This window comes from Lissotriton helveticus, chromosome 1_2, assembly GCF_964261635.1.
Source record: "Lissotriton helveticus chromosome 1_2, aLisHel1.1, whole genome shotgun sequence".
Lineage (NCBI taxonomy): Eukaryota > Metazoa > Chordata > Amphibia > Caudata > Salamandridae > Lissotriton > Lissotriton helveticus.
The window spans coordinates 147,195,366-147,210,336 of NC_136058.1; the positions used below are offsets into that span (position 1 = coordinate 147,195,366).

Consider the following 14,971-nt stretch of genomic DNA (forward strand, 5'->3'; position numbering starts at 1 on the left):
AGCAGTAATGTGAAAATGCTTTGTCAACGTGGAATGCCTCTACATTGGTGATACATAACAGCCATAGGTGCAATGCTCTGCCGGCAAGTTAATGATATGAGTAAAAAATCTCCCCAACACTATTTGATTTTTCTCATTCAAATATCAGCTTTAAATAGGTTTTGGAAATCCAACCATTTTTCTCCACACATCAGCTTACGAATTCTGAAAATACACACATTTTCGTCTCAAATACTACCTTTTCAATTTTGGTATACATATATTAATTTAACCAAGCACGAGCTTCACATTTTGTTGACTAGGCTGCACTCAGGAGAGCTACTTACAGGTACCAAGAGATCTACCAGTAGTTTACGAGCTACTCGTGGGAGAAGCCTGCTTTACCTTGTAGCTTTCTAGTGAGCTGCAGTAGTTACTACAGTGCCTTAGCATGGAGTTATAGCACCGGGAGTTATAGCACCACCCGGTGCTAAACTCTTGCATTGCAGGCATACATTCAAACAGCAATCCAGGCACGGTGGTGAATACTGGCCAGGAATGCCCCGGTTACTTACCGGTAATCTTCATTACTCCGAGTCCTTGTCTTCCTCGCCACACAGGCTCCCACAGAAACTCCAAGCACAATTTTTATCGCTCTAGTCTCCCTCTCCCTCCTCCAAGATGGCCCCCAGTAGCTACAGCCAATCCCATAAAGAGATACAGAAATCATCCAAACGACCTGAAAAACCAAGCCGCAGACATGAAGCCACCACCAGGGCCGGGAGGGAAGGGAAACTATACTGTGGCGAGGAAGACAAGGACTCAGAGTAATGAAGATTACCGGTAAGAAACCGGGGCATTACCTCCTCGTCCGTCTTCCTCGCCACAGTATAAACACATGAGCCGATACCAAATCAAATCAGCTTCCTGCAAGGAAAACAGTCCACAACACGAACAAAGTAAAACACAGTTTATTAACAAGAGGCAGAAAACCAAAAAGAAACACCTCAAGGCAAACCAGCAGTAAGAACTGAAGAGACAAAGGAAACAGATCCCCCACCCCCAACCTGAAGGCGGTAATGTGACATGAAGGTATGAGGGGATGAACAAGTGGCAGCCCTGCAAACATCCTCCATGGAGACCCCCTTGAAAGCAGCCCATGACACAGCAACAGACCTGGTGGACCATTATTCCATGAGGAGGAGCAGTGGAGTACAAGTACCATATCAGAGGTACTTCCCGCAACAACGCGAAGAGTAGGCATTACTTGAGCCTGTCACCCCCTGGAGGACGCCCTCTGTGAAGTTCTACCAAGGCATTACATGCGTTAAGGAACTACAGACATCCTGTCCTGTCCGTTAAAACCAGCAACTCGGGGGACACGCATTTTTTAATTGGACCCGAGTAACAGATCTCCCCCAGGAAAATACTGGGATTTACTGTGATCAAGCTCAGATAATCGCGTCGATAGAGCTGTCTTCCTTGAGATCATTATCCTGATTGTTCAGTTTATGCCCTGACGAAATCCCCTAGGCACATTGTGGGGATGAAACGCGTTGGCTGTGCCGTTTTATGCAAATGAAAATAAAGAATATATTTAAGAAAAACGACAGAGGATCTACGTATTTTATGGACTTTTTGAATTACTAATCTTATTGAGTGCGCCTCTCTACTCTTTTTTCTATAGACCTGGTGGACCGACCCTGAACAGGAAGAAAGGGAACCTCAGAAACAGAACCATATGCCAACAAAATGGCCTCCTTAATCCAACGACTGACCGTGGAAAGGGAGGGCTTCAGGCCCTGACGGGACAAACCAACATTGACAAATAAATTGTCCACCTTACAGAAGGAAGAAGAGCGCAACAAATAAATCAATAAGGCACGACAAACATCCAAGAGGTGTAAAAGGCAATCCTCAGCCGAGGAACGATCAGGGCACAGAACCGGAAGTACCACCTCAGCAGACCGGTGAAAAAATGAATCCACCTTAGGCACAAACGTAGGATGACCACCCAAACCAACAAAATAACCAAAAACAGAGCAGACCTCAGGAAAGCCCCCAACTCCCCAATACGCCTGGCAAAAGCAATAGCCACAAGAAACACGACCTTGAGCGTTAAAAACTTCAAGTCCACCGATTCCAAAGGCTCGACAGCAGCCATTTGCAAGGAACGCAACACCAAAGGAAGGTCCCAAGGAGGAGGACACATGATAGGACGGGGACGTTGGAAAGACAAAGACTTAAAAAGCTGTGCCACCAAAGGAGACACCGAAACCAAAGGAAGGACATGAAATGCCCGAAGGGCGGCCCACTGTGCACGGAGAGTAGAAATGGCTAAGCCCAACTCAAACCCATCATTCAAAAAATCAAGAATGCGAGCCGGGTCCAAAGAAGCCATTGACAGCCCGCGACCAACACACCAAGAAGCAAAATTATCCCAATGCTTAGCGTAGGACTTTAGCAGAGAAGGCCTCTGGGACTGCTGAATGACCCCAGCAACAGCCAAAGGACAACCCCCACGCATCAGCGAATCCCTCTCAAGAGCCAGGCCCGCAGACCCAGGGACCGGAACACAGGCAGAGGAAGAAGAGGGCCAAACAGAGGGTAAGGTACGAACGGCAAGGCCCATCCCGGAGACACCACCAATTCCAACAATAGGGGATACCAAAAGCGACGGCACCACCCCGGAACAACCAGAAGGACAAATGACCCCTCCCTCTAGATCTTCTGAAAGACCGCCGGAATCAGGGGAACAGGAGGAAAAGCATACAGCAGGCCCTTCGGCCAAAGGAATGACAGAGCGTCCACCTTCCAAGCATCCCGGCAAGGCATAATCGTGCAAAAGCAGCGGATCTTGGCATTGGACTGGGAAGCAAAGAGGTCTACAATCGGAGACCCAAACATCCTCCTCAACCTCCCGAACATCAAGGGCGTCAGGGACAAAGACCCCATGGATGGAAACACATGGCTCAGACAATCCGCCACAGTGTTCTCCTGACTAGGCAGGTAAATCGCAGTGGGGACGCCAGGTTCACCTCCGCCCAAGAACAAATCCGATGGCTGAGGCAACTGAGGGAACGAACCCTGCACCCCCCTTGATGGTTAACATAGGACATCACCACCTGATTGTCCGTCCGGACCTGCACATGGTGACCCTGAAGAAGATCCGAGAAGGCCAACAGATCCAACAGAACGGCCTTCAGCTCCTTGTAGTTGGAAGAACAAGACAACACAGACCGAGGCCAAACCCCCTGAGTCGTTGAATCCCCCAGAGTAGTACCCCAACCCAGCAGACTGGCATCTGTAGTGAGAACCTGAGATGAAACAATCAGAAACGGGCGACCCCGGGACAGATGAGCCTCGTCCAACCACCAATCCAGGACCACCCGAACCGCGGAGGACACAGGGATCAAAACACTCATATCTAGGGAACAGGGGTCCCAATGCAACAAAATGTGGGACACCACCGGATACATGTGAAGGCGAGCCCATGGTACGGTCAACAAAGATGCAGACATCAGCCCCTGAACCCGTAACCACAGGCTCACAGGATGAGAAGGCCCCAACAACAGGGAACGAACAGCAGACATCAAGGACAGAATCCGAGCAGGGGGCAGGAACACCATCCCCAACTGAGTCCTGAACAGAGCCCCAATGTAAGTCAACTCCTGCGCAGGAACCAGGGAGGACTTCGGAACATTCACCAGGAATCCGTGATGCTCCAGGACATGGCAAACCCTCCGGACATGCAACTCCGCCCTCGAAAGAGAAGAAGCAGAAATCAAAATTTCGTCCAGATAAGGAAAAACACTAATGCCCTCCCCATGCAAATGGCCAACAAGAGGAGCAAGAACCTTAGTAAAAACCCTGGGCGAAGAGCAGAGGCCAAAAGGCAATACCTGGAACTGATAGTGACGACCCAGGACGCAGAAACGTAGAAACTTCTGAGAATCCGGGTGAACAGGCACATGCAGATAAGCATCCCTCAAGTCTGTGGAGGCCAGAAAATCCCCCTGAGATATCAGAGGAAGGATCACCTGGAGGGAAACCATTTTGAACTTCTGATAAGGAACGAAAGTATTCACCCATTTCAAATCCATCACAGGTCTGAGATCCCCTGTGCGTTTGGACACCAGGAAGATGATGGAATAAACACCCAACCCCAATTGATCTTCGGGCACGGGAATCACGGCATTCTTCACAACAAGGGACTCGATACCTTCCAAAAGCGCCACCCACTTTAGAGCGTCCCTGGGACAAGGAGTGGACTTGAAACAGTCTGGGGTAGTCTGGGCAAATCCAAGACGTACACCTTCGGACACCACCTGAAGCACCCATTGATCCGACACAGTCTCGCGCCAACAGTCCATGAAGTACATAGGCGACCCCCAACTGGACCCACACCAGGAGCGATCCAGTCAGGATTTTGAAGCGGAGCGGAGGATGCAGAAGCACAGGAGAACCGGGACTTGTCAAAGGAAGGAGCACCCCGGCCACGCCCCCTCCCACGAAAGGGCTGACCAGCACGGCCCCTCCGAGAATGACCAAACGCCCTTTGGGAACCAAAGGCACGGAAGCGACCAGCAGGTTCAGGAGCAAGGAGCTTACGGTCCTCCACCGTCTTCTTCACCATATCATCCAAAGGGGAACCAAACAGCTTAACCCCAGAAAAAGGGATCTTCATCAGGAGACCCTTCTGCGCAGCATCAGCCTTCCAAGAGCGGAGCCACAACTGACATCTCGCAGTGACAGAAGACCCAGCCGCAGAGGCCGCCGCCCCCAATGAATCAAAAGAAACATCAGAAAGCAGGCGAACCTGCTGCTCCATCATCGCCAGAGTAGAAGATACATCCTCCCCCATGTCCAACAATTCAGCCAAAGACTAAAAATCCTTAAGCAAGGACTGGATTGCGTAAGAGGAATAGGCAGCAGCCCGGATTGAAAAATTAGCAGCCGCAAAAGTGCGCTTTACCGCCCCATCCACCTTACGATCCACAGGGTCAGCAGGAGAGGAATCCTCAGAAACAACAGTCCCCTGAGAGGACATACTGGCCATCAAGGAATCAACCTTAACCGAGGAAGGGAACTTTTCAGCAAAGTCCTGCAGAGGATAGCGTTTATTAAAAAAACGCGGAAAAGAGCCCTTGTCCACATCCTTCCACTCAGTCTCCAAAACTTTTAACACAGAAGAATGCAGAGGCAAAGAGTGAGGCTCAGGACGCTGATATTGCGAAAACAAATCATCCTCCAGAGGAACAACAGAGTCAGGAAAAACCAAGTTTGCAACAACTCCATAGAAGGAATCGTCACCCCAGAACCAGAAGCCTCCAGGGATTCAGGATCAGTCAAACAGGATGAACCCCCCTCCATGACAGCCACACACTAGTGAAAAAAAAACACAGGCAACCCCTTCAAACACCTGACCGGTAAAAGAGGCCGGAGGTTGCTAGGCAACCCTGTAAACCTCCCACTGCACGCCCACCAAACAACAACAAAAACCGAGGGAGTCTCGCGCGCACGTCCCAATGCAAGCCCTGGCTCCCACCAGCAAGACCAACACCAGAGCGAGACACACGCGCCTCCCGCAGCCGCAGTGAACAGAAGTGTCCATAAGGTAAGCGCGCATGTAAACGAATCAAATAAATCACCCGACCGCGCTACGTCCGCTAAGCAGGACGCGCGGTCGGCAAGGGGCACACACACACACGCGAATAACCCGCTCAGCAGGAACCTCAGGCGTGCCCCCTTCCAAAAGCGAGTCCCATGCGAACCCGCCGATGCAACACTCCATCAAGTCCGCTAGAGCAGGACACGGAGCGGGCACGGCAACAGAAGGGGGGAAAAAAAATTTAAAACCAAACACAAAGCGAAGCAACACACAATAACGAACTTCCCCCCTTCTATATACCAACAAGCATTTGCAATGCACTAGGTCTCGCATTAGGAAAGTGTGAGCTATTGGTATTGTAAATGACACATTTTTTTTAATATGTGTTGGCTTTGAAAATATATAAATTAATAGCATCGTTATTCACAAAGCCAATAGCTTACACTTTCCTAATGAGAGTCCTATTGGCTATGGCAATGCTTCTTGGTAGCAAGCTAGGACAGTGCTGTTGTGGTGCTGAGTGATGATGTGGTTGGGCTGAGTGATGTGGTGGTGTCCCCGAGTGATGTGGTGGTGTCCCCGAGTGATGTGGTGGTGTCCCCGATTGATCTGGTGGTGTCCCCGTATGTGATGTGGTGGTGTCCCCGTATGTGATGTGGTGGTGTCCCCGAGTGATGTGGTGGTGTCCCCGAGTGATGTGGTGGTGTTCCCGAGTGATGTGGTGGTGTTCCCGAGTGATGGAGGGTGGAGTTGGAGGGTGGAGTTGGAGTTGGAGGGTGGAGTTGGAGGGTGGAGTTGGAGTTGGAGGGTGGAGTTGGAGGGTGGAGTTGGAGGGTGGAGATGGAGGGAGGTGATGGAGGGTGGAGTTGGAGGGTGGAGGTGGAGTTGGAGGGTGGAGTTGGAGGGGGAGTTGGAGGGTGGGGTTGGAGGGTGGAGTTGGAGGGTGGAGTTGGAGGGTGGAGTTGGAGGGTGGAGTTGGAGGGTGGGGTGAGGGTGTGTGAGGATGAGGGGTGAGGGTGTGTGAGGATGAGGGGTGAGGGTGTGTGAGGGTGAGGGGATGTGAGGGTGAGGGTGTGTGATGGTGTGGGAGGGTGAATGAGGGTGAGGGTGTGAGAGTGAGTGAGTATGAGGGTGTGAGGGTTGTGAGGGTGAGGGGTGTGAGGGTGTGTGAGGATGAGGGTGTGATGGTGAGTGATAGTGTGTGGGTGTGAGGGGGTGTGAGGGTGAAAGGGTGTGTGAGAGTGAGAGGGTGTGTGAGGGTTTGTGATTGTGTGTAAGTGTGAGTGAGGTTGAGGGTGTGAGTGAGGGTGAGTGAGGATGAGAGGGTGAGGGGGTGGGTGAGGGTGTGAGGATGTGAGGGTGTGTGATGGTGAGGGAGGGTGGGTGAGGGTATGTGAGGGTGAGAGGGTGAGTGAGGGTATGTGAGGGTGAGAGGGTGTGTGAGGGTGAGGGGGTGTGAGGGTGAGTGATGGTGTGTGAGGGTGAGTGAGGGTGTGTGAGGATGAGGGGGTGTGAAGGTGAGTGAGGGTGTGTGAGGGTGGGTGAAGGTGTGTGAGGGTGTGTGAGGGTGAGAGGATGTGAGGGTGTGTGATGGTGAGGAGCAGCTTTTTTCCCTTTGACTTTAAAGGCTACAAATATCTGGCAGCATATCGCACCTTTCATTTAAAAACTATGAGTGAAATGAAAGAAATGAAGCTTCAAGTAGATTACTGTTGTGTATGGAAGTTTTAAAGTTTCTAACAAAGTTAATATTGCAGTGATGTAAGAAGAATGTGGGTAATAGTACTGGAGACCTAACGGACTAAGCACTCACAAAGCCAATAGTCCCCGTTACCTTCATCCATTCCACAATGCAGACCTAGTGGCTTTTCACATGCTTCAGTATTAACTTAGAAAATGGGCATCTTGAACCAGTACTTTAGTAATGAAGTATAAAAAATCTAAAATGGTCACCAGTGCATCAGCTCTCATACATGCATGGCTGCTAGTGCACCAGTGTCCATCTCTGGTTTTTCTGTTATACTTAATTGCTATTTTACCATTGCAGGATGCCCAACAGCCATTTCTAAATGGTAAATTAAGAATGATGCCGCATGATGCCGCACAGTTGGAAAGGGGTAAAGGCCGCCAAGCAGCATGCAGCTCCTGACGTTGGTGAACAATATAGTAAACAAGCATTTACAATGCAATGGTTCGCCTTTGCAAAAGTTAGAGCTATTGGCATTGTAAATGAAAAAATTGTAATTTATGTGTTGGTTATGAAAACGGATAAATAAATGACATTGTCATTTACAATGCCAATAGCTTAATCTCTCGCAAATGCCACACACAGACCCACACCTACACACACACAGACCGACACCTACACACACACAGAGCCCCCCCACACACACAGAGCCCCCCCACCCACACACACAGAGCCCACATTAAAGCCCCACACTGTAGGATCATAAGATTTCGCCCTGCGCGAGCACTGCTGCGCAGTGCTACGGCCAGGCAAAACCGAAAAAAATGGTGGTTAATTTAGAGGGTCCGGTAGTAATTTGCTGCATGGCTGTCCCTTGGAAACAAATTGTAAGACCGCGTGGGTTGGAAGTTTAAGGGGGCAACGGAGGGAGGGACTGAGAGAGCAGTAGAGAAAGGTTAAAGGTCTGTGAGTGGAAGTAGGGGAGGGAAGCACACGAGGGAGAGCGCAACCCAGACTGCAGGAGTGGTGAGAAGCACTCAGTAAAAAGAGCAGCACATGAAGAGACATGCGCTGTTGTGGTGTGCTTAACAAAAAAGAACAGTGAGCAGCGGAAGGATGGAACCAGCCAGTTAGAGAGACCGAAGAGGCAGTGCTCCTGGGGAAGGATAAACACAAGATGGGCAATCTGGGACAAACTATGTTATTGAATCCGAAGCAAACGCGTCTGGCCAAGCCAACTAATGGTAAAGAATGGGCCGGCTCTAGGCCCCTGTAAGTTTGTATTAAGCCTACGATATGTCTTCTGCAACAAGACAGCCTGCGTTGTCTTGTAGGTGGGACCTAAGAAATTAATATGGGCGCTGGGCACAATAAGCAGATAAATAGTGCACAGAGGTTAATTGGATTTTTTTTGTAAAGCCGTAGTTAAAAAAACAAATCTTTGCAAACTAATAAAACATTTTTTTTTTACTTTGTCCCTTTTCTCCTAGTTTTATTTTTCCTTTTAACTGCATACACAATAAATGTCACTGTTACCCAACTCAATTAGTGGCACACCATTAATTGCCTAATAAGAAAGGCTTGAGTCAGTTTGATGGGATTAATATCGGTGATCTGCCAATCACGCATGGATGTTAGCTGGAGAGGTTAACTCCCTAAACTTTTCTAATAGGGGCTTCTTTATCAGGATCTTTTTATGCCACACATTTTCATTTTAAACTTCACTGATTTTAACATTTGCAGAACAGGCTGGTTGGCACTTGCCACTTGGAGGGTGAGCAGGTTTACCTGTTAGTTACTAAAACGCGTTACTAGGGAATAGTAAGGTATAGTGCTGCATGTCAATAAAGGAGCAAACTTTTCAACCCTTAAAGTCGGTAGTGTGATGAGGAGACTATGGCTAAGGTTTTTAAAAAAAAACTCTTATTTTCCTTTGTCTCTTAATCTCGGATCACATGTTTCCGACTAATATTTTAAATAGGGATGTATGTGAACTCCTTAATGCAGTGATCTGAGTACAGAGTAGGATGTCTTGTTGCTGTTTATGTACACTGCAATTCCACAAAGAACTATCTGCTTGCATTTATTTTTTAAATATCCTTATTACATTTTGTCATTTTGATTGTTTTGATTGTTCCATTGAATTACAGTGATACATGGGTCAATTGGAATCACAAAATTACATGCACTTTCTGGTAGTATGCTAGAGATCACAAGGCATACGTTTCCGGTACAATTATCGTGTCAGAACATGTTAGGGTCAGTGCTCATACATCATAATAAGGTACTCAGTTGTACATGGAGACCATTATGTTTCCTTAACACTTTGTAGGTCCTGAATATGAATGCCCCTGTATCTCGTGTTTATACAAAGCATGCTTGTGGTTCCTATCTGCCTGCATATGGGGAATAAATAGTAATTGGTAGATGTGGCACCTGCATGGTATCAGGGTGTTAGGGAATGCAGAGGAGATAAAAAGAATGTGAAAAGAAACTACCGCCTGGGTGAGGATATACATTTTATTGGACCGCCCCAGTGGCAGAATACAAATGCGGGAATAATTATACCCACGAATGAAGGTCAACATGTTTTTGCATATTCGACCCTCAAAAGAGGTGTCAGTGGCATTCATTAGGATGCGTATGGGCAGTTAATCAAAACAAAATAAAGTTGAAATTTAGGTTTTTAATATACAACCCACATCCGTGGTATTGTACTGGATGTCAGGTAACTGCCTCAGTACTCCGAACTGTTTGCCATAATGATGTAGAATTATTTCTGCATCCTTGAAGTTGGAGTCACCGTCAAGTGTTGGGAGAGTATGTGGCTCAGTGGCCAGAGCTGCCGACTCGGGAGCTAGGGATCCGGTTTCACGTCTCGGCGTCTGCTTAGCTTCCCGTGATTCTCGGCAAGTCGCTTACTCTCCCTGTGCCCATGGACAGCGCCTGGATACCCTCACGGGTAAAACTACAAAATATGATTATTACCTCATAATTTCAAGACTAGGGCATGAGCTGGGGGTCGTTAACTAGTCCGAGGGGCTTTGCTATCAATTACTATTTATTGCACCAAGCTCCCCAATATTTTACTCCATTGGAGAGGGGCCTGTTGATGAAGCACGTCACTCAGTGGGTGGGCGAGGGGTTTTGTCATTAAACAGGGAGGGACTTCTCCCTCCTGGTTTGTGTTATTCCCTCTATACAGACAGAAACATATTTTTTGGTATTGTAGTGTCTAGGAGGCTTTGACTGGCTGCCTTTATACTCTGGACCCTGATAGAAGTATATTTACACTGATGGAGCTAAAAGCTTTCTTCCTGGTTTCACCCCTGTTACATTAGCGTTGGTTAGCTGCTTACATACCAAAGGGTATTATTTAAAACATGAGTAGAACTCGAGTCTTAGCTCTGCTTACCTTGAGTCTGTCCTCTTTATTGATCGTAGGTGGGTGACTTTGTTCCAGTGCGACGGCTTTGAAAGGGATCAGGCAAGGATTCCTTGAAAGCAGAAGAGGCCACAGTTGCAATGTTTTAGCCCCTGTTTTTCAGCATTTGGATTAATATTGTTTTCTGGAAATCAGTCTGAGTTTAAGGGGAAACAGAGTTGCATATTGCTGCTAATGTAACTGTGAAGACTTCACCATTCCGATTTTATTCCCGGTTCCTTCCTTCTGAGTATTTTTGCTGCATTGTTAGAAGCAAAACGTGTAGATATGCCACGTATCTGCCTCTCTGTGTGGGGGAAAGAGGTAAGAGGAGTTTATTTTGAAAACAAATGAGAGTGGAGTTAAGGGAAGTCTTGTAAGCGTCCCTAGTGACTTGTGTAGATTCTAAGATGGTCTGTTTTTACTTGTTGCTAATGTTCACTGACCGAAGAACGAGTGCAGTCAGTCAGTCAGTCAGAGATAGAAGATGGGAAGGTGAGATAGAAACTAATGTTGAAGAAAGCAGGGATGCAAAGGAGAATGAGAATGGCTCGGGAGATGGATTCCTTGGTGGCCATTATATCATCACATATTAGTGCCATGGTATTTCCAGTACTTTGTACACAGGTAAGAAGCTGGAGTTATGTTATGTTACTTAAACAAAGAGAAAACATGTCAGGTCCCGGGCCGGCAGCCAATCACAGCGCGGCCCGTGGAATGACGTCACGGGGGTGTCCCGGGCCGGCAGCCAATCACAGCGCGGCCCGGGGAAGGACGTCAGGGGGTGTCCCGGGCCGACCGGCAGTGATTTTCACACTGCAACAAGGGGTGGGACTTAAAAAAAGAAACGGAAATGCCCCCGGATCGCGTCGTGACGGGGAAAAGAGTAATTGACAACCATCTCTTCCAATGGCTAGCCTCCATTTATGGAGCTAGCCAATGGAAGAGAAGGCGGGACAAAGCCCCACACTGTAGGATCATAAGATTTCGCCCTGCGCGAGCAAGGCGAAACCTAAAAACAAAAAAAGAGAGACGGGACGGGAGAGGTGCTGGAGAGGACCAGTTGGGAAAGAGCTAGTACACAAGGGGGAGAAAAGAGTTCACATTAAATGTGTTTCCAGATCTCTGCTTTGATTTCTACTCTAACTGAGCAACCAAAAAACACACAAATTGATTTAATTAAAAAAAAAGTGTTATCAAAGGCAGAAATGTGTTCTCATAAGCAAGCAATAAGCTCCCATGAAATAAAATTTGTAAAAATCTCTCACATCAGCAAAGGGAGCATACAACTCTTCCAACTAGAAATTATGTGAAGTTTGAAAAGTGGCGATGCTCCAGGGTAGTGGCAAACACAATGGAGAAGAAAGCCGCCGAAAAAGGAGCAGAGAAACGAGAAACGAGAAAGCCATCCAATCCTGAACAAGGGGCTGACCCACAGCCTAATCTTTGTATGGTTCTTGTAAATCATAGGTCATATACCACAAAGAGCTAAAGCTGTCTGTTTGCGAGACCTAAACAGAAAGTCAAAGACAAAAGGAAGCAAACTGACTCATACCTGCAGAAAAACACCAAAGTATCCTTAGACAAGAGTGAAAGGACCACACAACTAACTGTCCATGGGTTCTGAAGAAAGCCCACCCTGTTCAAATTGTTACTCCCCCACTAAAGTTTGTGTCTAATCTTGCCCCTGACAGCCGATGCAGTATTTTAAACTCTTGTTATGCAAGAGTTGTGGATGGAGGCCCGCATGCACAATTGTGTACATGACAAAAATCAAGGATGACAGACATTGCAGAGCTCTGGGGCCATGTAATCAACGCCGACCCCAGAAAGCGTCTATCTGTACAGTATGATCCCTGGCCATGAGGGATTGATTACATGGCCTCTGATTAGTATGGGTAGAGGGAGAACATGAAGAAATGATGCTATACAGAGCCCTGCAATGAGGACAGGTGGGGAGGCAAGTGGAATGCAGAGGGTGCCGGCGGGGTGAGAGGGCAGGGAAGGTCGGGGTGCAGCCCGAGTGAGCGGAGACAGCAGAGAGAGAGGAAGAGGGGAGTTTGTGTTTTTAGCAAGATGGACAAGGCCGGAAAGTGGAGAGCTGTGAATGCAAAAAAAGATGTAGTAGTGGTGAGAAAAGGAAGGATGTAAAATGCGGAGAGAGTTCAGCGAGTTGGTGCTCGCAGGTAAAAGGTGGAAGAGAATGGATAAGTGGATAGGTGGAGTAAAAGAGGTGAAGCTGGTGAAAGATAAGGAGTGAGGGGGTGAAGGTAATTAAAAGAGAATGAAAAGGGAGACTTTAAAGCGATAGTATACAGAAAAGAAGTGATGTTGGAGTGAAAGGAGGTTGAAGGTTATAAACAAACAGAATGTAACTTTTTCCAATGAGTCATATATGATATTTATAAAAAAAAAAACTTTCAACACCGTTTGTAAATAAAGTTCGATTTATAGAAAGCAACTGAGTTGGTTGGCTTTCTGAGCAGCAAATTTGACACAAAAGACTGCATGTGCCACGAGCGCTGGGAGGAGGCTGGGCAAGCATGCCAGCATTCACGAGCAGATGGTCCTGTTTATGACCTGCGGAGCGTGTGAAGTGGCTGGTGGCAAATGGACTCAAAGCAGCCGGTCGCTTTGATGTTCTTGGCTTGTCTTGCTTGGTGGGGGAGCGGATTTCTGTGCACGCGCATTTCTCACATGAACTGCATGGAATCCGGGGAGGAATTTGCTTGTTCAAGAGTGTTGTTTGTTTGCCCTGCAATAGTTCAGAGCTATAAATAGCTCGACCTAAAAATAAGTCCTGGTCCCCAAAACGGAGTGTTGAAGCCCATACCCCACTACTACTGCTCTGCTTCCTTGGTTCCTGTGTCTGGCTGTCTAAAATATGTCTCTACACTTGAATTTTCTACATGCTGCTGAAGACAAGACAGCCGAGTGAACATGCCCCGCTAAACCTCAGAGGAATACTTCGGGCTCCCACCCTTAGCGTCCATTATTGCTTTTATAGAGTTAACGTTCATGGCCACTGAGGTGCATTTGTTTACCATAACCTCAGAGCTGAGGAGCTATTTGACTTGCACCCGGGTTATTTAAGAAACATAATCCTCTCTGTTTCTTTGAGATACGTAATTCCCAATATAAATAATGCGCGTCATCAGTAGAGCTTTGTACAGCCAGCGTCCCACCCATTGTGCACTATTTTCGTTCCTAACATAATGCGCGAGCAGTGAAGCACTCACTGTAAACACCTCCCGTGCAGTCTGCATTCCAGGGCAGAGGGGGGCAGAGGACTGGTGCCAGGACCCGAGGGAGAGGAGGCTCTCACGGGCCGAGTCAGCAGAGCATGGCCTCCTCACGGGGCATCTCGCGGCCGCCTCTACCACACAGAACGTTCCAGCATCCTCCAGTGCCCTCGCCCTGGCGGGGGAGGGACCCCAGCAGGCTAAACGGCGCTGTCCATCAAATGTGCAACGGGGTACTCGAGGAAAGCGGCTCTGCAGGCTGGTGTGTTGACTCCACGTTATTAATACATAATACAAAAAGGCACCACACTGGGAAATACCTGCACTAGTTATAAGTATTTTGAAAAGTTATGTGACAAAATAAACTAGAGAAGCAAAAGCAATTAGAAAAAAAGTAAGAAAAAAAATGCAGAAAGAGATCATTACGCCACCATTTCTAAGCTTGTTAAAAATTATTGCGCAAAAACACAGGAAACAGCCATTTTGCGGGAATTTAACTTTGAGCTACATTCATGAAACATGGAACAAGGTTTATTATAAGGGTACACATCACAATTGTCAATGAAGTGCGCATATCACATTACAATGAAGGAAAACTATGAATAACCAGCACCGCCTCTCCCCTACCTCCTCCACCGATGAGGAACGCGCAGGAATGCGCAGGAATGACTGCAAAAATGCCCCCCAAAAAATAAAAAAGCCGGAAACAGCTACTGAATCCCTCCCCTCCAGGACTCCGTGACCGGCCTCGTGGTTGCCATAGCGATGTTTCAGGAAATCGGCTTGCGACACCATAAGTCAGGTCACGGAGTCCTCAAAAGGAGGGATCACAGCCGGACAAATCATCTAAACAGTGGCATTGTCCAATAGCAGGCCTCCGTTTCGCGAGGCCGGCCAATGGCAGAAGGGGCATGGTTTCATGCCCCTTCTTGTTTATAAGAACTCTCGCCTGCAGCAGCGCATGCGCTGCAACGCAGGCTTCGACCTAAAAAGGACCAAAGGGGCTGCTACAGCAAGACCCCAGCCCT

The 14,971-nt window shown here is 47.9% G+C and overlaps 1 protein-coding gene across 1 annotated transcript; it reads right to left on the reverse strand.

Moving 5' to 3' along the window:
- Positions 1-845: 845 nt before the first annotated feature.
- Positions 846-5,797, reverse strand: LOC144807793 (uncharacterized). The gene is made up of 2 exons (XM_078673441.1): positions 1,669-5,797; positions 846-1,155 (listed from the first exon to the last, which is right to left on the reverse strand). Exon 1 carries the CDS (start codon positions 4,359-4,361, stop codon positions 2,952-2,954), a length of 1,410 nt encoding a protein of 469 aa, XP_078529567.1. The 5' UTR covers positions 4,362-5,797; the 3' UTR covers positions 846-1,155; positions 1,669-2,951.
- Positions 5,798-14,971: the final 9,174 nt, after the last annotated feature.

Excerpts from the sequence above, each read along its gene's own strand:
- LOC144807793 (XM_078673441.1), bottom strand. The coding sequence starts at position 4,361 with ATGTACTTCATGGACTGTTGGCGCGAGACTGTGTCGGATCAATGGGTG.